At 58.4% G+C, this 21,971-nt stretch overlaps 4 protein-coding genes across 12 annotated transcripts; 1 reads left to right on the top strand and 3 right to left on the bottom strand.

The window, feature by feature from the left end:
* Positions 1–99: 99 nt before the first annotated feature.
* Positions 100–4,487, bottom strand: NOL3 (nucleolar protein 3). 3 transcript variants are annotated; one of them, XM_081118548.1, is made up of 5 exons: positions 4,332–4,487; positions 3,586–3,714; positions 998–1,303; positions 439–855; positions 100–337 (listed from the first exon to the last, which is right to left on the bottom strand). In XM_081118548.1, the coding sequence occupies exons 3-5, from the start codon at positions 1,290–1,292 to the stop codon at positions 330–332; spliced, it is 720 nt and encodes a 239-aa protein (XP_080974674.1). In that variant the 5' UTR covers positions 1,293–1,303; positions 3,586–3,714; positions 4,332–4,487; the 3' UTR covers positions 100–329. The 3 variants fall into 3 exon arrangements, with proteins under 3 accessions (XP_080974674.1, XP_080974673.1, XP_080974672.1); XM_081118547.1 differs by lacking the exon at positions 4,332–4,487 and adding an exon at positions 3,838–3,969; XM_081118546.1 differs by lacking the exon at positions 4,332–4,487 and having other exon boundaries at positions 3,586–4,141.
* Positions 4,488–4,584: 97 nt separating this feature from the next.
* On the bottom strand, positions 4,585–10,911 carry HSF4 (heat shock transcription factor 4). 3 transcript variants are annotated; one of them, XM_081118537.1, is made up of 13 exons: positions 10,531–10,911; positions 9,032–9,140; positions 8,816–8,943; positions 8,595–8,719; positions 8,244–8,319; positions 8,044–8,108; positions 7,432–7,534; positions 7,053–7,180; positions 6,704–6,931; positions 5,519–5,615; positions 5,382–5,447; positions 5,183–5,252; positions 4,585–4,897 (listed from the first exon to the last, which is right to left on the bottom strand). In XM_081118537.1, the coding sequence occupies exons 2-13, from the start codon at positions 9,060–9,062 to the stop codon at positions 4,746–4,748; spliced, it is 1,269 nt and encodes a 422-aa protein (XP_080974663.1). In that variant the 5' UTR covers positions 9,063–9,140; positions 10,531–10,911; the 3' UTR covers positions 4,585–4,745. The 3 variants fall into 3 exon arrangements, with proteins under 3 accessions (XP_080974663.1, XP_080974664.1, XP_080974665.1); XM_081118538.1 differs by lacking the exon at positions 10,531–10,911 and adding an exon at positions 9,764–9,960; XM_081118539.1 differs by lacking the exon at positions 10,531–10,911 and adding an exon at positions 9,764–9,960 and having other exon boundaries at positions 4,586–4,897; positions 6,704–6,827; positions 7,053–7,194.
* On the bottom strand, positions 10,499–14,329 carry FBXL8 (F-box and leucine rich repeat protein 8). 3 transcript variants are annotated; one of them, XM_081118541.1, is made up of 4 exons: positions 14,252–14,329; positions 13,764–13,964; positions 12,383–12,571; positions 10,499–11,822 (listed from the first exon to the last, which is right to left on the bottom strand). In XM_081118541.1, the coding sequence occupies exons 3-4, from the start codon at positions 12,532–12,534 to the stop codon at positions 10,850–10,852; spliced, it is 1,125 nt and encodes a 374-aa protein (XP_080974667.1). In that variant the 5' UTR covers positions 12,535–12,571; positions 13,764–13,964; positions 14,252–14,329; the 3' UTR covers positions 10,499–10,849. The 3 variants fall into 3 exon arrangements, with proteins under 3 accessions (XP_080974667.1, XP_080974666.1, XP_080974668.1); XM_081118540.1 differs by having other exon boundaries at positions 12,383–12,567; XM_081118542.1 differs by having other exon boundaries at positions 12,383–12,567; positions 13,764–14,280.
* On the top strand, positions 13,625–19,751 carry TRADD (TNFRSF1A associated via death domain). 3 transcript variants are annotated; one of them, XM_081118545.1, is made up of 5 exons: positions 13,625–14,267; positions 17,271–17,429; positions 18,284–18,558; positions 18,640–18,838; positions 18,961–19,751. In XM_081118545.1, the coding sequence occupies exons 2-5, from the start codon at positions 17,279–17,281 to the stop codon at positions 19,275–19,277; spliced, it is 942 nt and encodes a 313-aa protein (XP_080974671.1). In that variant the 5' UTR covers positions 13,625–14,267; positions 17,271–17,278; the 3' UTR covers positions 19,278–19,751. The 3 variants fall into 3 exon arrangements, with proteins under 3 accessions (XP_080974671.1, XP_080974670.1, XP_080974669.1); XM_081118544.1 differs by lacking the exon at positions 13,625–14,267 and adding an exon at positions 14,413–14,469; XM_081118543.1 differs by lacking the exon at positions 13,625–14,267 and adding an exon at positions 16,753–16,964.
* Positions 19,752–21,971: the final 2,220 nt, after the last annotated feature.

Raw genomic sequence — 21,971 nt, 5'->3', positions numbered from 1 at the left:
CAAGAGCCCAAGTCAGGGCTTTGTCTCACTGGACACCTGGAATTGGGATCTCCAGGGGTGCAGCTTGAGCTATTGATGAAATGGGGCTGAGGACTGGGTAGTGGGGCACAGGGCTGCCCAGGTCTCTGGGACTCAGAGCACAGGTCCACACCTTTATTCATGGGCAAAGAGCCAGAATCACAAGAAAGCCCAGACTGACCCTCAAGAGTTTATTCACTTCTAGCGAATATGGGCCCAGGTGAAGCCTTGGTGGTAATCCAACCCTGCCAGGGCATGATCCCAGTTCCTATTCTGCTTGGATGAGGAATGGCCTGTCAGCGCTCTGGCCTTCAGGAATCTAGAGAAAAAGGGGGAAAGCGGTCAGTCAGGTAGGGCCCATCCTCTGCCTCCCGGGCCACAACCTCCCGCAAACCTGGCACCGGGTTTGGGCAGCCTTACCTTCAGACTCATCCTCTGCCTCGTAGTCTGGCTCCGGCTCTGGCTCGGGGTCGGGTTCTGGCTCTTGATCCGGCTCGGGGTCGGGTTCTGGCTCTTGATCCGGCTCTGGCTCGGGGTCAGGTTCTGGCTCCTGGTCTGGCTCCGGCTCTGGCTCGGCCTCTGGGTCCAATTCAGGCTCTGGTTCTGCCTCTGGTTCCAGATCCGTTTGCGGTTCCAACTCGGGCTCAGCTCCTTCAGAGGCCTGAGCTTCTAACTCTGTCTGGGGCTCGTCGAGGGTTCCGGATTGCACTGCATCGGAACCCCCGGCCTCATCGCAGTGCGAAGCTCTGGGCAGACCAGGGCATGGGGTCCTTGAGCCAGCTGCCTCAGGTGTCCAGTGGCCTGGGCAAGAAGGGTCGTAGCTGCGATCCCGGTAGCCTGAGGTGGAAGTGGGAGTGTCTCAGGTTCAATTTACCCCTGGGCGGTTTCCTCTGCACACGCCCACTTCTGGGGGGGAGGCTAGAACTCCGCCCCCGGCACGCCCCCACTCTGATCTAGGCTCCGCCCCGCGCGCGCTCACCGGGGCCCACGTGCTGCCAGTCCCAGGCCGGGTCGGGCGCGCGCGCGGTGCGCTGGGCGCAGCGCAGCAGCTCCTGACACGCGGCCTCGCCCTTGCTCTGCACGATCACCAGCAGGCGGCGCACCCTGCGCTCCGCATCAGGCAGCGCGTCCAACGCCTCGTACTCCGGCCCGGTGAGCACGCCCCGCGCCAGCAGCGCATCCAGCAGCAGCCCAGAGTCTGCCTGCAGCGTCTCTACCAGGCGTTTACGTTCGCGGTCGATCGTCTCTGAGGGTCTCTCCTGCGCGTTGCCCATCGTGGGGGTGCCTGGGGAGGGGTAGAGAGGCAGTGGGGGCCAGGGCTTCCCCGCCCTTGACCTCTCTCCCAGGGCTCCAGTGAACACCCATGGCCGGGGTCTAAGTTCACCTCGACCCCAGCGGGCAGAACAGCTCTGCAGCACCGGACGTCACTCCTGCCTCTCGGGCCGGTTCAGTCCTGTCTCCTCCTCGTGCGTCTCCTTGGGTCCCTAAACATCAGCTGTGGCCCTCCTCTCCTCCGCTCTCCCAAGACCCTTAATACTCTGTGACCGCTCTCCCCAACCAGGACCGACCTCCTGAGCCCCAGCTGCCTGCAGATTCTGCTATCTGTTCAGACCCAGTTTATCCAAACTAACTTCTCTTTCCCAAACCTGCCTCCTGACCTTAACGGGCAAAGACCCCACACCCAGCTTGCAGTCAAGTCCTTTCCAGTCTATCTGCTGAATACTTCTCTGTCATCTCACTGCTTTCATAGCCTAGACCCCGAGAGCCCTGAATCCCCTCAGCACCTAGAGCAGAAAGTGCTGAGATCCTCTCCTGCTCCTCTCATCCACCGGAGAATGACCACACCCCTTATCCTGACCCTAAGATCCATCTTTCCAGGACAGGACCTGCCCCTGCACCCCCTCACCAATGCCACTACCTTGTTGCAACCCCAGTGTGGTCTCCTGGCCCTTCCTGGATCCTTAATATCTGAGCAGGGATACTTGAATTCTCTTTAGTCCTAACTCTGGCCAAGATCTCCTGACATCACCTGAGACCAAACTGTTTCCCTGCTGCCCTGGGAATGACTCACAGCCATCTCTTGCTTCATCTTGAAGTACCCAGGGCCAAACTCAAAAAAGCTATCAACAATTTATTTTTAAATGCTTGCCCAACTTTTACTGTTTTCCTCCATGGATCCTTCCATTTTGAGAGATTGTTTTTACCAAACAACAGGCGTTAGCCAGAAACTAATCTACTTTGTCCACTTATTGACATCTGAGGACAATGGCCCATCCCCTCTTGGAATGCCTGACCCAGGCAGCCAGGCCCCTGGCATTAAGGGGCAAAGAGGTCAGGTCCTGGACCACTCCCTTCTCAGCCCATTTCCTCCAGCCTTAGCTTTGTGCACACAGCACCCTCCTGGTCTCTTCCTCCCTTTGGGGTCCCTCCTCTACCTCCTTACCTCCTCTAGGTCTGGAAGAGCAGATTTGGTCCTAGCTCCCTCCTGCCTTCCAGGTCTCCCTCATTAACACCTGGTGTCATGCTATACCTCTCTGGTCATTTCACCCCTCCTGGCCATATTAAAGTATCAACCCCTCCCCCAAGTTACTATCAGGGACTAGGACTACTACCCCTTGGCCCTCCTTCTCCATTCATGTGGCATTCTGTGACAAATGCTGCTCCTCCACCTCTCAGTGAGTATCAGCATCCCCCCTCACCCTCACCATCCTCACTTCATCTCCTTTGACAGTCTCTCTGAGCACCTCTCCCTCCCATCTCATCACCCCCACAGCATAGAGACTTTTGACAATTCTTTGGGGCAGCATTTATTGTCCCCATTTTACAGATGAGAAGACAGGATCAGAGAGACCAAGTGACAGAACTGTAATCTGACTTGCTCCAACCTGAACTACAATGAGGTCTCCTGCCAAGCAGAATGTCAGCCCTAACTACCTGTCCCCTGCTCCCCACTACCCATCAGAGAGAATTCAGGCTATCTGGCCTGGCTGACCTCCCACCTCCTGGACAGCCAGGCTTTCCCTCACTTCCCCCAACCCTCTGTGCTAGGAGAACTCGCTAAGCCCCTGGCACTTCTGAACCTTAGCAGATGCTGTTCCTTAAGCACGAAACACCCTTCCCCTCCCTCCAAGCTGTGGACCCATCCTCTAAGACTCAAATAAATGTCCCCTTGTCCACTCCAATACCTGAGTGTGTTATAGGAAGAATGGTTCCATCTCATCTTCTGTGCGCCCCAGTGAACAGCATATGTCCTCAGCACTACACTAACTGACATCACTTCACTGTACACACAGATCCTCTGCCCTCTTCAGCTGAGGCTTCCAAAGACTGTCCTCCCGTCACAGGTGCAAGAAGGGAGAGGGGGCAGAGCCTACTCTTGAACAGGTGCAGAAAGGGAGGGGCAGGTGGGATGGCCCCTCAGCCTCCCTCACTCCTAATAAAGTTATTTTTATGTTAGGGTCCTTCTCCCATTGCCAAGTCCTGTCCTTGGTCCTGTCTTGGGTGCAGAAACCCCCGCTGGTCTAGGCCCTTCCTCTGAGACTCAGTGCTCAGGAGTAAATACTGTACCGAAGTTATGTTGCGGCCAGTCCTTCAAGGGTCACGGGCCAGATCCTCACGGGGCACCAGGCAGCTCCCAGATCGAGGCGTGGTGGGGGGCTCGGTCCCTCTCCGCACCTGGCTCCGCGCGCTCTTTTGCTAGGGAGTGAGAGTTGTGGGACAGTGCGGGAACCTTTGCGCGGGTGCGACCACAGGCTTCCGTCGTCTCCCGTCCACCCGGTCCCAGATTTAGAGTCCCGTGGAGGGGCGGGGCTCACAGACCTTGGAGCGCTGCTGGCGGGGGCGCGGATTCTGCCCGCTCTCAGTTTTTCTCCCGCCCCCAGCAGGGTGGGGTGGGGCTCCCTGTCCGGTGCGCTCTGGGTGCAGCCTTGGCGGGACACGAGGTGACGAGGCAGAAAGGGCTGGGCGGGGTTGGGGTTGGGGTTGGGGTTGGGGATGGGAGCAGCAGCTGCGGTGGGGGCGGGGCGGCCAGGGCTGCCGGGAACCGGGAGGGGCCCGGGGAGACAGGGCATTCTGGTCCCCAGGCTGGCAGGCCGACCGCCGAGGCCGCGCTCCGCCCGGGCTCGTTTACGTAGCCGCTTCCCTCCCCCACGCCGCGCGCGCCGGCTGAGTCAGCGAGGTGGCCCCGCGGCCCGCGGCCCCACGGACTCGGTGCCCACTTTGGGCCTGGCAATTCCCAGGCGCTTTACTCCTATCTTCTCGTCGACCCCACTTTATGTACCGCAGAGAAGGCTCAGAGAAGGCGACCAGCTTACCCAGGATCACACAGCGGGTTCCTTGCGGAGCTGGGCGTAACCCCCCAAACCCCCACTTCCCGGAGGCTGCAATGGTCAGGGCCGGAGCGTCCGGGCCTAAGCAGAGACCCAGGAGCAGGCTCCCCAAGCATTCCACTCTCCAGGGGTTTCTCCACTAAAGCCCTAGGACCTGGACGCTTCTACGAACGCAAAAGCGCCCCTCCTCCCTCATGACTTCTGTGCTCCCCGGCCGGTAGAGAAAAGAGACCAGAAACACAGGGGAACAATGCGGTTTATGTGCATAACTTGGTAGCGGAAAGGGGCCGCGGCGCAGCAGGGTCTTCGTTCAGCCTCCGCCAGGGGGCGACAGGAAGCCGAGGAGGGCGCGAGGCTGCGGGCCAGCCCTCAGCCAGGCTGGCTCCAGACGGGAGAGTGTCAGGGGGAGGGATCAGTCCCCAGGCCCAGGCAGGGGGCCCGATTCTCAGGGGTGCTGTAAACCGTTAAAGCTCCAGGCAGGCTGAGAGCTGGGCCTCCCAAAGCCGCTTGGACGTCCAGCAGGAGTGGTATGCCAAGAGTAGAGTCCTTCCCTAGGAGGGGTGGGGCTGTGCTCGGCAAGGAGAAAGGCCCCACCTTCTTCAGGGATGGGGAGCCTCACCCACCTTGCCCTCTAGTCCTCGAGGATGAAACATCCATTCTCAGCCTCCCCACTCTCACCCAGTGGTGAGGGGACAGGTGGCTTAAACATCTCTCCACAGGGCAACCTGAACTTGAGGGATGTCCCAGAAAACAAAACCTGCCCCAGCCCACCCAATCATGGTAGTTCTGGCCAATCAGGGCCACTCCCCTACCACCACCACCACCACAACCATTACCTGGGCCAGGAGAATTTAACCCCTTGACTGCCAACTCAGTCTCACCCTTCTCTGGAACCAAGGGCTGCATCTGCAAGGGAGAACCCCACAGAAGCAGCTGGGGAAAGGAGCTAGGGCTTTGGCTGAGAGAGAACAGCCATGGATCAAAGGACTTGGCTCAGCAACCTCTAACCCCCTGCCCTCCCCACCCCCATCTTACCAGGGACAGATCCACATCCAAGTCCATCAGGGTCCATTCCCGCCCTTGGAGGCTGGGGCCCAGCACCTGGGGGAGCTCCCAGTCAATGGTGCCCTTCCCAGGCTGCAAGCCCCATGCCCTGTTGAAGGTGTACTCACATCCAGGGGCCCTGCAGGTTCCACACTTCCAGGGGGGGGCCAAAGTAGCATTGGAGGCAGCAGGCTCCGGTCCCCCCTCTCCAGGCCCAGAGGCTGTCTGTGCACAGAGAACTGCTGTTAGCCTAGAGTAACTACGCCTCCCCCAATTAGGTTCCCCAAGAACCTGGATACATCAGGGTCTAAATCTGACAATATCTAGAAAATGGTAGGAAAAGGAACCCCTTACACACACACACACACACACACACACACACGCGCGCACACACACACACACACACACACACACACACACACACATAGAGGAGCACATAAGAGTGCCTCCTACCTTTGGCCTGAGGTTTGGGTTGTAGAGCTGGGGTCTTGGGATGTGTGCCCTCCCTATGCAATTGTCAATACCAGTGATTCTTAAACTGTTGTGTACTTTACAGTCTTTACGAGCACTCCAATGGACTAGTTTAAACTGCAGATTCCTGAGCCCTACCACAGAGTTGTTTCCACTTTCCAGGACCTCTGATGCTAGTACTCCTTAGAGCAACTCTGAGAAATCAGGTCATATCATAATACCCAACATCCCCCTCAGCCACCAAGGGGCAGACAAGGCTGGGAAGTTACTGCTAGTCTAACTGCCAAGGTGGCCCCCAGGGCTCACGGCCAAGAATGTTCCCTCTGGCCCGGCCAGGCATGGCTCAACAGTTGAGCATCAATCTAGGATCCAGGAGATCACAGTTCGATTCCCAGTTGGGGCACAGGTTGCAGGCTCCATCCCCAGTCCGGGTCATGCAGGAGGCAGCCAGTCAATGACTCTCTCATCATTGATGTTTCTCTCTCTCCCTTCCTCTCTCTGAAATAAATAAAGCTATATTAAAAAAAAAAAAAAGAAAGAAAGAAAGAAAAGAATGGGCTCTCTGGCCCTAGCCAGTTTGGCTCAGTGGTTAGAACGTCAGCCTGAGGACTGAAGGGTGCCAGGTACGATTCTAGCCAAGAGCACAGGCTCAATCCCGGCCCCATCAGGGTGCATGTGGGAGGCAACCAATCAATGTGTCTCTTCTCTCTCTCTCTCTCTCTCTCTCCCTCCCTCTCTCCTTTCCACTCTCTCTGAAAAGCAATGAAAAAAATATCCTCTGGTGAGGATTAAAAAAAGAAAGAAAATTTAAAAAATTTTAAAAGAATGGGCTCTCGGCTCACCTGTCAGGTACCTCCTTGGGACCCCTTGGTTCAGACTGTTGGGCACTCCTGGGCCCCTCAGGGCTGAAGCTCCCTTTTCCTTCCAGGATGGCCTGTACCACAGCCACAGGTAGTGGTGGGGGGGCTGTCACGCAGAATTCACAGTCGTTTAGGGCCAGGGTCAGCCTGGCCTGGCTGTCCCCCCCTGGGCTGGCTGGCTCTTCTTTGAGCAATGCCAGGCTGTTCTCCCTGTACCAGAGAAAAGCTTCAACCAGACCCTGGCACTGACATCTCCCCTACCCCCACAGCCATCTGGGCTGCCAGGCTCTCCCCAATGGGCTCCCCAGAGGACACCCCTTGTTCCTCTTACTTCCTGCCACTACTGGAGGGAGAAAGCCTGGCCCCTTCAGGGGATGGAGAGTCTTCCAGGATGTCAGAGATGATGGGGCCCCTGGCCCTGTGAGGACTGCTGAGGCCCACGGTGGTCTCTGGGAGGGGCTGCAAGTAAAAGATTAGGCCTAACCCTTCACCTCAAGCCACAGGGTGAGCTAGAACCCAACCAGTACTCACACAGCCCAGGTCTAAGGGGGGAGTTTTACAGCACATGCTGGGGAGCCTGGTATGGTTACAGGGGGTGACGGGGTGGAAGGCTGATCCCCATCTTCTCTTTTTTGGGAGAGGAATGGGAAAAAGGGCTAGGTTCTCCATAAGCCCCGTGCCCTATGGAAGGGAGGGAAAGCAAAACCTACCGCCTGGGTAAAGTAGGGGTCCTGGAGGAGAGCACCAGGCAGGGTGCAGGCACTGAATTTGGTTGGTGTTGGGCATGAGTTCTCCTCATCCATCATCAGGGGCCTGTGCAGGGTGGTGGGGTACAGACAGAGGGCTGGGCAGATTGATTTCCCAAGCCCCCCTGTCTGCACCTCCTCCCTCCTACAGGCCCCAGCAGCCAAGTCAGCAGAGCTGAGGCCTGTTGCTGGGGGAACAGTCATGTGCTGGAGGCAGAAGGGGCTCCCCCCCCATGGGAGCTCTTTGGGGATAGAAAGGAGAGGGAGGGAGCATGGTTTGAACCCCAAACCTTCTTATGTTGGGATGCTTTGGGGTAAGGGGAAAGGGGTGCTGGGGTGGAAATTTGGGAATGAAGTCCTAGAACTGAGGGATCTGAGAGTGGGGGTTTTGGTGGTGAAGTTGGGGGGAGAGGGGGAAAGTCCTGGAAGAGGGGTCCTGGGGAGATGGCCTTGGGGTGAGGAAGACTGGTGTGGGGGTAGGGTGTGAGGATTCCTGAGAAAGGGTTTCTGGAGGAGGAGACCGGGGAGATACTGGATGGGGGGGGGCAGGAGAGTGTCCCTAGCTTTCTCACTCACAGCTTTCTCTTAGCCCCTGCGCTGCTGGACCCAGCCTGAAGTGGCCCAAAGAGACACTGGATCAGCTGAAGTGAAAGCAAAGGGTTAAATCACCCGTTGGACTTTGCCACCTGTCCTAACAAAGCACTTCCAGGTGGGCTAGAGGGCAGAGGGGGGTATTGAGGAGTGGGAGAGCGAAGTGGGGTTGGGGAGAGGAACACCTTGCCAATGACCCGGTGCTGCTGACCGTGGCTCTGCCGTAGTGTCACCACCTCCCTCCACAAGATCTCGTTTTGCCTGGGGGAAGGTGTGGGAAGGTGCTGAGGTATCTGAGAGTTGGCCCAGTCACCACTCTTACAGAATGGCAGGTCCCAACCCGCGACCAACAGGATGCTCATCCCTCCATAGAGAACAGAGTTCCACAGCCCCGCACATTTTGTCTGGATGAAGGCGCCAAGACACGAGAGAGGAAGGAGCTGCCCAGAACTGCAGTACCCTCTCGCCAGACTCCCCTCGCCCTTCCTCAACCCTCCCCCGCCCCCCACTCCCACCCCCACTCCCACCCCCCGCACTGCCTGAGCTCCAGCAGCCGCGCCTCGCTGCTCTCCTGCACTCCCCGCAAAGCTTGCACCTCGCCCAGCAGCCGGCCCATGTCCTCGGGGCGCCAGCGGCTGTCGTCGCTGCGCAGCGCAGGCACCTGCGGGCGGGAGGCAACGTCGGGCCCGAGTCGCGTAAAACGCGGCCAGTGGTCCCAACACCTCCCCTGGGTTTGCGGGTTCCTGCGGGGGCCCACCTTGCGCCGCACGCGTTCCAGGAGTTGCTCCCGGCCGCGCACGAAGCTCGGATGCTGGAACTCGACGCGGTCGCGCTCGGGCCTGAGCAGGCCGCCCTGCTCAACGCTCGCCACCTTCCGAAAGCCGTCTGCGGAGCGGGCGTGGAGCCGTCCGTTGCCCTTTCTCCTTGCACCAAGTCGCCCACCCCCGACTCCTGCCAGGCCCGAGGGACTCACACATATTGAGTTGCCGAACAAAGCTCGCCATGTTACTGTGCTTGAAGTAGTGGGGCAGCACTTCCTTGGCGAAGCGGCTCTGGTCGCTCACGAGGAAACTGGTCCCGCTCTGCGGAGGACACCGCCCTCCCGCCAACAGTGCGGGTGGAGACCGCACAGCACCGTGAGCGGCCCGCGCCCTCGCGGGCCGGGCCTCACTCTGCCGACGCGCACTCACTCTGGGGACCTGGCCTGTCGCTCGTGGGGACAAGGGCCGATGCAGGCTAGAACCAGTTCTGAGGCCTGGGCTGGGGTGGTGACAATTAATCCCTGCCCCAGCCAGACCCAGACTCGGTACTCGGTTCCCAGAAAGGAGGTACAGAGGCCAAACCGGGGTCCCAGGCCCAGATGGGTTCCAGACCCGTGATGTGACTCTGAGCTAGAACCGGACCCAGCCCTTCTCTTCTGGCCTCTGTTTTCCGATCTGTCTGATGGGTTGGTGCGGGAACTAAATGACCATAAAGATCCTTTGGGCTCTAAGTCTCCAGAAGGCTCCTACTCTTTTCTCGGCCCAGAGGAGGTCACCTTACCTCCATCTCGCACACCCCCTCCGAGATAAACTACCCTGTACCGCTGAATCGAGAGACCCACAGCCCCGTCCCAGGCGGGGGTTGGGTGGGAGCAGATGTTCCCTGACGTGGAGGCATCCCGGGTACCACCATCCCGGGGGAGTGGGGGGCCCCCAGCCCTCACCGGGCTCCAGCGGATCAGGTGGTCCGTACTCGGGTCGCCCACCAGCACCCATAGCTTGCCCAGGAAGGCAGGCACGGGGCTGGGGCCCGGCTCTGTGAACAGCGCGGCTGGCGCTTCTTGCATGGCGGAGTCGCAGCCCGGCCAATGGATCGGCTGGGCCGCTGCGGGCTCGTCAAAGCCACGGAAAGTGCTGTGTTTGCCGCCTGGCCAGCCCTACTCCGCCCCCACCCCCACCCCCGCGCCGGGTCAGGTGGGGGCCGCGTGCAAACCCGCGGGGCGGGGCTCAGCCAGGGCCGCCGCACCGGCAGACTGAAAGGGCAGGCTGGGATCCGGTGTGTGTGCAGGGGCGGGGAGAGGGAGGCCTGGGTTCGAGTTCCACCCTTCTCAGACCCGCTGTTTCTCCCATTGTTCTTCGGAAGAAATATCCCTTGCGCAACCTGGTGTGGGCGGGTAAAATCCTAGAAGGCGAAGGTCATGGGCACAGTGAAGCCTCGGGTAGAGCGGTCACAGAGGAGCGGAGGAGGAAGGGAGGGAGGAAGAGAACTGGACACCCTCCCTCCGAATCTTGGGCGTCGTCAGTCCAAGGGTAAGGAGTGCCCCGCCCCTGATTCCTGCAGCTTCAGTACAACGGACCTTAAGGTCTGTCTCTCCCACTTCTACCTGGACAGCTCCTCCGACCTCTGCGGGATCCCTGCCCTCCCTTCAGAGGCCACGGGGTCTTTCACTAGACGCAGAGATGCTTCAGGATTTGTTTATTTCACACTTACCCCTGAGACTTGACCTGCGCCTGTGCCCTCCGCTCCCTGCCACCCCACGCCGGGGTCCCGGAGCTGGCGCAGGGCTCTCAGAGGAGGGCGGTTGGAGGAGGCTGATCCCAGTACCGCGGGGACATGGGGCGTCTGCAGATGCTGAGATCGTCAAGTGGACTCGGGACGTCTTCCCCGTCCCCCCCAATCCTCGAGAGGCCCAAGAGGCAACAGAGTTGTGAAGGAGCAGATTAGCGTTTGGCGCTCCCTAGGGCAAATCCACCCAGCATCTAAGAAGCCACAAGCCTGCTGGGGCAGGGACGGGAGTGGTGTGGCCTCATCACTCCACAAGCTTGGGCTGCCAGGGATGTGGCTCCCGCGTTAGTTTGAGCGTGTAGCTGCGCAGGCGCGGGCAGTGCGCGAGAAAGGCGTGCAGGACGGCGGGTCGCACCACGCAGAAGCAGTGCACCTCGCGCAGGCCCGGGCAGCGCTCGGCCAGCGACTCTAGCGCGGAGTCCAACTGTGCAGAGGCCGCGGCGCGCACCTCGAGGACGCGCAAGGTTGCGGCGTAGTGCAGAGCTGCGAAGCGCAGCGGGCCTACGGTGTCCCCCGAGAGGCACAGGCGCAGCGCAGCTACCGGCACTGCAGGCTGTAGGACGCGCGTGACGCTCTCGGCGGGCATTGCGGGCTCCAGTTCCACCTCCACAACCAGTCCCGGGTGGCGGCGGCGCAACGCGGCCCAGGCTTCGTCGGGCAGAGGTGGGGCGCGCGCGTCCTCAGCGCAAGCGCACCGCAGCGCCAGGAGCGCGAAAGGCGCGCGGTGCGGCGCCGCCAGGGCGTCGAGGGCCGCGTGTGACAGGCTGGCCAGGTGCAGGCCGAGAGTGCACAGGTGCGGGCAGGCCTCTAGTAGCTCGAGCACGGAGCCCGGCCCCACGCTGCCCACCAGCGTACCGTTGTTCAGGAAAAGGCTGCGGAGCTCAGGGCAGCCGCGTGCCGCCTGCAGGACCAGCGAGTCGTCCAGAGTGAAGGGCAAGCGCCGCAGGTCGAGGAGACGCAGCGCGCGAGCGGTCCCGCAGATGGCGCGCACGGCCTGCAGGATGTCGCGGCCCGCGTCGAAGAGCGGCTTCTCTCCGCGGCACTCCAGGCGCAGGCCTCGCAGCCCTGGGCTGCGGCCCGCCAGTGCGGTCAGCAGCTCCGTAGCCACCCGGCGGCTCGGCTCCCTCGATGGCTCAAATTCCAGTCGCAGGTTGCGAATGTGGTCCAGGCAGTCGGACAGACACGGTGGCAGCGCGCCTTCTCGCTCACAGTAGCAACTTGGGGTTAGAGCGGTGGAGAAAACGCATGGGCTGAGTCCCTGAGATCCGGAGAGAAGCCTCTACCCATCCCTCAGCCTGGGTTCCAGCTACCATCCCCACTTTCTGCCCCCCTGCCACACACCTCCCTGACCCCACCATGCCTGGTTACCCCAAACAAGCCGCCAGTGCTAGTAGAGAACACCCACTCTATCCGTTTAGAAGACTTCAGAGGCATCTGCCACAGTTGAAATCCTGGCAGGGAGAGCCAGGGTTTTAGGAACTGGGCTTGCTCAGCGGTCTCTAAGGAGACGTTCACATTCCGCCTCTGCTGCTCCCTAGCTGAGTGACTTGCAGGAAGTGATTAACTCTCTCTGCCTCAACTTTCATTAGAGGCGTGCAATAGAGGTAATAATACTATCTGTTAATTAATATATGTAAGGCACTTAGAACAATGGTTGGTACATAGTAGGCTGTCAGTAATGACGGTGGTTTTATATATGCATTAATGATTATGATCTTTAATATGGGGAGAGAAGACTGGAGGGTGGCAAGAGGAAGGAGGGGAGGAACGGGCTCACCTGACGTTTGTGTCGTGCCACACAGCGCTGCAGGTGGCAGCAGCAGCCCAGGCTCTGCAGACCCTGGCGGCCGCGGCGCGGTCCCTCAGGGGCAGGTGGCGGAAGATGAGGGCCAGCACCTCCGCAGGCAGTTGCTCTCCAGGTTCAGCCATTGCTGGGCGTGGGGTGGGGGTTCCTCAGCAGCTCTGGCTTGGAGAGAGAGGGGTGTCCCTGGGCCCAGGAAAGCCAGGGTGTAGAGGGGAACACCAGAGCCTACGTATGGAAATGCTTGTGGCCCAGCAGCTGCTACATAATTTGCGGAGCCCGGTGCAAAATGAAAATGTGGCACTCTTTATTCAAAGCATTAGGAAGAGCTTCAAGCCAGTGACAGCAGAGCGAGTTATTATAATAACCAAGTTATTAAACCAAGCATGGAGCCCTGTGCTAGTGCACAGGTCTCAGGCCCAGGAAGTTGGCCCTGGATGCTGAAGGATTTCTGATTCTTATTTATTTATTTATTGGGGGGAGGGGAGGGAGACAGAAACATCGATGTGAGAGAGAACAGCTGATTCTCGTTTAAACTACGTTATCATTTGGGGGGGGGGATTCCCGTTTTATACAGTATTAGAAGGAAAGCAACCACGACCTACACGTGGTTGATAAAGTCCAAATACCCTGATTTTAGATCGTGCTATCCGATCTTTCTCCCAGTGACGAAAGTCTTTCCTACAGAAGTTGGAGGGTAGCTGCAGAGCCCTGACTCCCAACAACCGTGTGCTCCCCTCCAGCTCAGAGGGCCCGCCTCGCCCCCCCTCAGAGCTGCTCAGACTAGTCTCCAGGGGCCACTGAACGGCTCCCCGCCCAGCTGCGACCCTCAGTGCTAGGGAAGGGCTGGGGTCCAAGCCCCCTCCTGGAGGGCCACGGGTAGCGGGGCTTCTCAGACTGCGAGGGGGCTCAGAACCACTCGGACACTTGTTCCCAGTACAGAACTCGCGGCCCCACCTGCTCACCCAGATCCTCGGGAAAGGGGAGCGTCCAGGAATCTGAAGCCCAACCAGCGCGGGGTAACCCACAGGACCCAAGTTGAGAAGCCCGCGTTCTAGCCCCTTCAGTCGCTAGGGAGGGACAATAGGGTTAATAGGGCGGGAGCATTGCAGAAGGCTTTTAATTGACAGGGGCCATAAGCCAATCAGGAAGCGGAGGAGCGGGTGTAGCGCCGTGGAACCCGCCCAGAGAGGGAAGGGAAAGCTCCTTCCCTTCCTCCACCTCTAGGGGAAGACACCAGGGTACTTCCAGCGAAAGGCTGGTGGGAGAAAAGCTCTGGGGCCCGAGGGGCCCTGGGTTCAAGGTCCGATCTCGATCACCGAGCAGCCCTGGCTCCCACGGGGCGGTTTAGCCTCACCTGGGATCCTGCAGATCCACCCCAGGGCGCTGCCTCTCCCGGGCGGGCGCTGTTGGCAAATACGCGTCTTCTCTTTAAGTTGCCAGTTTTATTGAAAGGTGCTTGAAGGTTTTCATGCACAAGGGTTCACACCACTTGCCAGTTTTCTATCTCCCCATGTTTTCCAGGCTAACACTCCCTGCTGCGATTTGCACGTGTATCCTGGAAGTTGAGATACCCTCGGTCAGGCTTGAACCGGGGACCCACCGGCACCCCGTCCTGAGCGTCGGGGAGCAGCAGAGATCAGAGACCATCGAGCTCCATCCCCCAGAAGGCGCCAGAAAATTCTGGCCCCCAGGGGACATCCCCTTGTAGATCCGTTTCCCTCCGGAGGAAGCGGGCAGCTCTCACCCTGGAACCCTGCGTTCTCCTAAGAGCCACAAGTCCCCGAAAGTCCCTCGCCAAGGGCAGTTTTTCCTGCCGTCTAATCTCAGACGCCAGTGTCTTACCTGCTCAGTGGACCAGGTGAGCTTTGCCCAGAGGCTGGGGACTCGGGGCAATGGGTGGAAAGGACCCGCGGGGAGCCCGGGGGGTGGGGCGCGGGGGGCGGGACGCCGGGCGGACGGGGCGGCTCGGGCTGGGGCGCCGCCCCTGCGCTCCGCGCACACACGGAAGCGGCGCGAGTCCAGTGCAGCCGGGCCGGGCCGGGCCGGGCCGGGCGGGCCAGGTCAGTGCAGAGGGTGGGGGGCTTCCCGGTGCCGGCGGAGCAGAGGTGGATCCTGGCTCAGGAGCTTGGAAGCGGCGCGGTTGTCATCCGCGGCTGCCGGGGGCCGGGTGGGAGCGGCAGCCTATTGGGCTGTTTAGGTGGGAGGCGGGGAAGGGGGTACCGGCCTTGGCCCCCGCAGGTTCCTTGTCCCACCTAGGGACAAGAACGGATCGGTGAGCAGAGACCTCTTGCCCGTCCCAGCCAGTAGTCCCGCACGCGAAATCCCACCAGGAGGGTGGGCGAGTGGGAGGCTCGGGAGCTCCCAGCGGAGCTCGGAAGAGGCGCAGTCGAGTAGGGGGCGCGCCGGCCTGGATGCTGGGAGTCCCGAGCCTTCAGTGGTCTGGGAGCCACGCCCACAGGCCATCGCCACCCACCCGGCCAGAGGTGGGGCTGCCGCCCGGGCCGTTAGGGCGTGTTAATGGGGCACTGGCCCCTGGTGGCAGGGGAGTATTTTGCTGAATCGGTACCCACGGGTCACGCAGTCTCAGCCCAGCTAAGCGTTTCCAGGACCTATCCTGGCCCAGCCCAAAGAGAGGCAGACTCCGGGAGGGTAAGGTCCAGGGCTTCCCGAGAAGGGGCTTCTGTGGAAAGACAGGTAGGAAAGAGTTCCCAATGGGACATGGGAGCCGAGGGCCCTGGCGGACCTGTTTGACTTCCCTCATTTGTACAGTCCTAGTGAGTGTGATGGAGTGTCTCCCCTCCTCCAGGTTTCCACTGCCCCCCCCCCCAAGGGCTGCTGGGCAGACTCTGGCTCATCCTGCTTCCCCCCTTCCACCCCTTGGGGTGGGATCACATCCATCCATAGGGTCAGCACCCTCAGGTCAGGAGACTAAGAAGACATGAAAGAGCAAACGTTTCCAGGACAGGTTTTTACATTTTTCTACCCCCTGGGCCACTCCCCCAGGGCTGCCCACTTGTCTCCCTACCTGGCCTCACTTCTCACATACAGAGACTCACCCTGTCTTTATTTTTTGCTTTTTAAGAAAAATTTATTTTGCCTTTTTAATACAAAGAAAATGTATCTATTTTACATAAAGTAGACTAATGCTAAATACAATGAAAATTAAAATCCCTCAAATCTCCTCCTTCCCCAAAGACCATTGTTTTGGGTAAATACACAAGTATTAATGTTTTCTACCAAAAAGCTATTGGTGTGGGGGAGGGAGACTCAAAACTAATTCCCCTGTGCTCAGACCCAGGGTAGGACCATCACCAGGTATTTTTCTTGCCAGGTCTGGGTGATGCTGCATGGCCCCTGCCCAGTTACTCTCCCAGCATTGGCTCTCATAGTAAGATCTGGGGCCGATCTGAAACACAGCTTCCCCAACATTGTCCAAGGCCGTGGTCCTGGCTCCTCCTGGCATCCCTCTCTGAGGTTCTCTGTCCCTCATGTAAATGGATGCCAGCTGGGGCCACCCCATCTGTCCTGCCCAGAGCAATGTCAGTCCAGGGTGCTCACAGCTGGGGCTCAGCACCACTCCTAACCCACAATATGTAAATGCCAGACCAGAGAATAAAGGAGTATGGCTGGTGGGGCAGGAGGTGGGGTCTTGAGCCTATTTTTATAGGATAAGGGTGAGATGTTGCCTCAGGTGAAGTGGAGAGGAAGAGTCAGGCCTCATGGTGCAGTAACTGGGAGGACACTGAAATGGAGGGCAGTGCAGTGGTTCTCTGGCTGGGAATTTCGCCCCCTGGTCTAGGGCTAGGATTTTGTCAGTAGATGGAAGAGATACTAGAACCACCGGGCCCTGGTTCTCTCTAAACAGGGAAGGAATCTGTAATAGAACAATTTGAGTTGCATAAGAGAAGAGCCCAGCTCCAAGTATTTTAGAACAAAAAGGAATGATTTAGCTCACATAACTGAGAGAAGTCCAGGGTGCAGCTGAACCAGAGGCATAATGTGGTTAGGAGTGCACCTCTTCACCTCTGAGTTCTGCTTCCTTCTGTGTCAGTTTCTTTCTCAGTCAAGCTCTTGCCAACCAGTAGCAAAGGAGGGAGACTTACCCTTCCTTCAAGTTCAGCCCCAAGGGAAGGGAAACTAGTGCCTCTTTCCTATTGGTCCAGCCAAAGTTGCAGGTTGCTTGGTCCAACTTGAATCTACCCAACTCTGAACTAATCATTTTAGAAAGGTGAATGGAGTATGCAGATTGGCCAGACCTGTTTCATATGCCCACACCTGGAGCTATGGAGTGGGGTTAGCCCTCCCTATAGCCCAAAAGTCAGTCAGGATTGGGGAAAGGAATCTGGGCAGGCACAAACTACGGGTATCCTTTGAAGTGAAGTCAGAATGTATAGTAGGAACACAGGTGAGAAAACTGCTGTAGTGGGAGAGGGGGGCTGTGGTCCTAAGGGATCCTGGAAGTTCAAGTTTAAGCTGGGGGCATACCAGGACATGGGTCTGGTTGGCTGTGAGGCATGGGCACCACCCAGGATGAAGATGTCTCCTGTCAGCTTTGGTAAGAGAGACAACCTGGCCTGAGGAGAAGGCATAACTTCTCTGACTCCACTGCAGGATAGTACCTCTCCTCTCTCTCGCCACTGTGATCCTGGGCTCTTTCTCTGAGAAGGCAGTGGAGGGACAGTTCTCACTGCAAGTTGGAACTGAGCTGGGCTGGGCTGTGCAGAGCCAGACACACAAGGGGCTGCCTGTGGAATGATGAATAAGTGTGCCTACTGGGTGGGGACAACTGGGATACGTGGGACTGGATGGTTGTCTCCAGGGCTGGGTTTGGGGTGATCTGGATGCCTATCTGCATCTCCAGGAGGCAAGATGGCAGCTGGGCCAAATGGGCTGGAGGAGTGGGTGGGCAATGCATACCTGTTTGTGGAGTCCTCGCTGGACAAGGTGGTACTGTCCGATGCCTACGCTCACCCCCAGAAGAAGGTGGCAGTGTACAGCGCTCTTCGGACTGCATTGGCAGGTTCGTTGTTGAGTCACTTGGAGAAAAGGCGGTGGCTTTTTGTGGGCTGAGTCAGGAGATGAGCCCCCCCCCCCCAACTCTGTGGGCATGTGCCTAACTACTGTTAGGGAAAAGATTTGATGGGAAGGGGAGGAGGTGGACTGGCTGCTTAGGCTCTCTTCTTTGTTACTCATGTGTGCCCTTGAGTGTAGACATGTATCCTCATGTCTGTGTGTGATCTACCTATGTGTGCACACTAACGTCTCCCTGCTCAATGTCCCCCACGCCCCAGACCAGCCAGCTCACTGCTTTCTACTAATCACGCATTTCTCTCCTCTTTCCTCTCTCACTGCAGCACTCCTTGCCCAAGACCCCTTCTCAATAACTACCTTCTGGGTCCCTCATTCCCATGTCGAGGCAGAGGTTACAGGGGACTGAAGCCAGTTGGGACATCCCACTTGGGCTCCAGAGCAAGATCCCCTCTCCTTCTGGAGCAGCGGGATCCGAACTTGGTGGAGGCTGAAGCTCTGATACCTCCCACCCCTTCCCTGCCCCGCTGGTCGCTGACCAAGATGGCTTGGCTACCCAAGGCATTAGCCCGTCTCTGTGCTGCAAAGTCTCTCCTCACGTCCCTTTTGTCTACCTTAATTTGGGGCTTCAGGAATGGGGCTAGGATGGTACCCACTCCCTGTGATAGGTCCTGGCCTTCATTCTGGCATCCCAACTGTATTCTGGCTGGGAGCTCTGGGGTAACCCCGTGCCCCTCTGCCTGGGGGTAGGGAGGGGGTCTGACCGCGGGCTTCACCTCTCCTCCGACCTCTTGGAGAATGGCCCGGCATGGGGACTGACTGGCGCCTGACTGCCCACCTCCGCAGAGAGCGGTAGCCCAGAAGTGTTGCAGATGCTCAAGATCCACCGCAGCGATCCGCAGCTGATTGTGCAGCTGCGTTTCTGCGGACGCCAGCCCTGCGGCCGCTTCCTCCGCGCATACCGCGAGGGGGCGCTGCGCGCCGCGCTGGAGGGCTGCTTGGCAGCGGAGCTCACCCTGCGCGCTGTGCCGTTGCAACTGGAGCTGCGTGCTGGCGCGGAGCGGCTGGACACCTTGCTGACGGATGAGGAACGTTGTTTGAGTTGCATCTTTGCCCAGAAGGTGAGGCTGGGCTGGGGCCAGAGTCGGGTGGGGCAGGGATTCGTGTTCAGACCCCCACCAACGTCGCATTCCTCTCCGTAGCCTGACCGACTCCGGGACGAGGAACTCGCTGAGCTGGAGGATGCATTCCAGAATCTGACTTGCGGCTCCGGGGGCCAGGGTGGCAATGGGGAAGTAGCTCCAGCCCCCTTGCAGTCCCTGGCCCCCGCTACGTCGGAGAAACCACCATCTCTGCCACCGCCATCTGGCCAGACTTTTCTGTTCCAGGGTCAGCCCATAGGTGAGGTGCTCTTGGAGAGGTAGAGACAGCGTCATCTGGAAATCGCAGGGCGGGAATGGAAGGGTATTGGTGTGGCCCTGCCCCAGCTCACTCCGCTTTCCACCCCCCCTTCCCTCCCGCAGTGAACCGGCCACTAAGCCTGCAGGACCAGCAGACGTTTGCGCGCTCAGTGGGCCTCAAATGGCGCAAGGTTGGGCGCTCCCTGCAGAGAGACTGTCGTGCACTTCGGGACCCAGTGCTCGACTCCCTGGCCTACGAGTACGAGCGCGAGGGCCTGTACGAGCAGGCCTTCCAGCTACTGCGGCGCTTCGTGCAGGCTGAGGGCCGCCGCGCCACGCTGCAGCGCCTGGTGGAGGCACTCGAGGAGAACGAGCTCACCAGTCTGGCAGAGGACTTGCTGGGCCTGGCGAATCCCGATGGCGATGGCGGCCCGGCCTAGGCTGGGTACCAGACAAAAGGGTAGTCAGTCAGTTGCCCAGCTAAGGTTTGGAGCACCTGGATGACCCGAGGGTCCCTTCTGCTGCTACTGCTGACCTGTCCATCCACAAGACTTACAACCCTATTTAGCCGAGCTGCTGGGCAGAGTTGACTGCCTTCTCCAGGAGTCAAACAAGCACCCACCATGCCTGCTGTGGTGCCCTTGGGAATTCACCCCAGTACCTTGGTAGAGTGTGAGGGTGATTTGTTGCAGAGGTCGGCCTCACTTCACCCACCCCAGAAGAGGGGCTTCCAGCCAGTCCTTACCTCTTCTCATTGAACAATTCATTAGGCACCTGCTGTGCTTAGGCATCATCCTGGGTGCTGCAAATACAATGGTGAACAAAATAGCCGAATATTGCCTGCTCCAAGTTGACACTCAGTGTGGGGCTCCAAATATTAAGCCACAGTAATAAAATGTTACCTGTTTATTTTTAAAATTTTTATTTATTGATTTTAGAGAGGAAGGGAAAGAGAGAGAAAAATGCATCCACTGGTTGCTTCTTTTATGTTCCCTGACCAAGGATCGAGCCTGCAACCTTGGCATGTCAGGATGATGCTTTAACCAACTGAGCTATGCAGCCAGGGCCTGGTACTTGTTTCTTGATGTGAAAAATACAAGGAATTTTGGGAGCACTGAGGAGGGGCCTAACCCAGGTTATGGGGTTAGGCTTCCAGAGAGAGATGAGTGTGAATAGGGGAAGGTGTGTGTGTGTGTGGGGGGGCAATGTCCTGGGTAGAGAAAGCCTCAGGTGAGGTCTTGAGGGAGGTGAGAGGGAGAGATGTTAGAACAGACAGTTTGAGTGGCTATATCTAGGGGTGGGTGGATTTGCAGAAACTGGTTGGTGAACAGGGGCGGTAGATAGCATGGGGTTTGGGAAGCCATATTTTATAGTTTGGATTTTATCCTGAGGTCAGTGAGGAGCCTTTAATGGGTTTCAGGAATAGAGGCTGGGAGGCTTGTGAGGATGATGGGGGGGGGGGGGGAGACAGTGGCCCAGGCTGGGGCAGGGGCAGCAGAGATGAAGGGACAAACACAGAGCTGTTTCGGACAAAGAATAACAGGCCCGGTGACACTGGATAAGGAGTGAGGTGAGAGAGGACCCCAGAGTTTGTCTTTTTCAGTTGGATTAAAGGAGAGGCTTCCTGCTGAGACAGGGCCTAGAGGAGGTGAAGTGCTTGCTCTGTCTGGAACAAGTTGGGCATGATGTTCCTGTAGAACATCCAGGGAGAGTCTGAGGGCAGCTGGATCTATAGTTTTGAGTTCAACAGAGAGTCAAGGCTATAGATTCAAAAATGGACAGGTGAGAGGGGGTAGGGTGTCCCAGGGGGAGGTCCTGAAGAACACTAGCCAGAAATGCAGCCCAAAGAGGAAGGAGGAAAATTAGAAGATTTGAAAGCTAGGGGAATACCCACCTGCTGTGACAGAGGAGGCTGCAGATCAGTCAAGACTGAGGATTCTTTGCTGGAGTCTGAGAAACATCTATTAGTACATGGTGAGTACAGCCTGAAGTGAGACCATAGGGAGGGACGGAAGGTGATGTGGTGGAAGAAACCAGAATAGCAGACTCCTGAGAGGTCTGTGAATAGGAAAGTGAGGTTCAGGAGGGAGGGTTTGCTTTTTAAGGGAGAACACTGGTCGCAAGTTCTAAGGAGGCATAGCCATTGGAAAGAGGATGGTGTGGAGGACCAGTACTCATTCCCATTGTCAAAACTCTGGAGCAGGATGGGGTGGGGTGGGCTGTCTACTCTAGGCTCCACTGGGTTGCAACCTGGAGGCTCTGAGTTCCAGGAAGAGGGAGCTGGCAGCAGAGCTAGGCAAGGACTGGGCCCTCAGTCTCCAGAGTACCTCTCTGCCCACCTGGGTCCCAGATCAAACCCTTTGCTCACAGGCCTACTTCAGGAGTTCCCCAATCTGGGCTGAAGTGGCCCAGGCTCGGTTATCTCTACCTGCAGGAGGCTATGCTGGCCGGGACACTAAGGACCAGGGGATTCAGAACTGCCCCTGGAGAGGACTGAAGTGCTCACCTGTGAAATTACAGGTGAAGGAAACACAGGGCTCTCCCTGTCCTGTGTTCCAGTGGATGGATGGGGAGAGTGGCAAGGGATGACAGAGGAAAGGGTCCTGGACTGAATTCCAGAAGACTTGGGACAGTTCTCTTACCTTTTGCCTGTATGATCCTGGGAACATCACTTAGCTCCCTGAGGGGCAGTGTCCCCATCTGGGCATAAGCAATAAGAACTGCTGCCAGGGCTGTTGTATTGAGCGAGCTGTCTTGTTGGTATGTGTGTGTTTGCTGGGGGGCATGGCAGAACCAGGAGTAAGGAGGCAGCCATGTATGGGCCTTGCCTGGTGGAACCAGGGCTCCCGTGAGCTTAGGAAGAACACTTCCAAGAATGGGCTAGGATAGTGGTCAGGCCGATTATTAGGACTCTGGGCCCCAGTGATTTGGGACCAGCCTGCCACCTCTCACCCTCCTTTCAGCCCAGGCCCTGCCCCACTCCAGAATGAGGGGGTGGGGAGCGGCGGCGAGACTAACCAGAGAAGCTTTTTCCTTTCCTGCGCCCCCCCCCCCTAAAAAAGCGGATTTGGGGAGTTTGAGCCTGTACCCAGACCAGAACCCACCTCTCAGGGAATTCCCAGAAAGAAATGCCT

This window comes from Miniopterus schreibersii (genome assembly GCF_964146895.1).
Source record: "Miniopterus schreibersii genome assembly, chromosome: 18".
In the NCBI taxonomy this organism is placed as follows: domain Eukaryota; kingdom Metazoa; phylum Chordata; class Mammalia; order Chiroptera; family Miniopteridae; genus Miniopterus; species Miniopterus schreibersii.
Note: the sequence above shows the minus strand (reverse complement) of the source record. Positions and strands in the feature narration are given on the sequence as shown.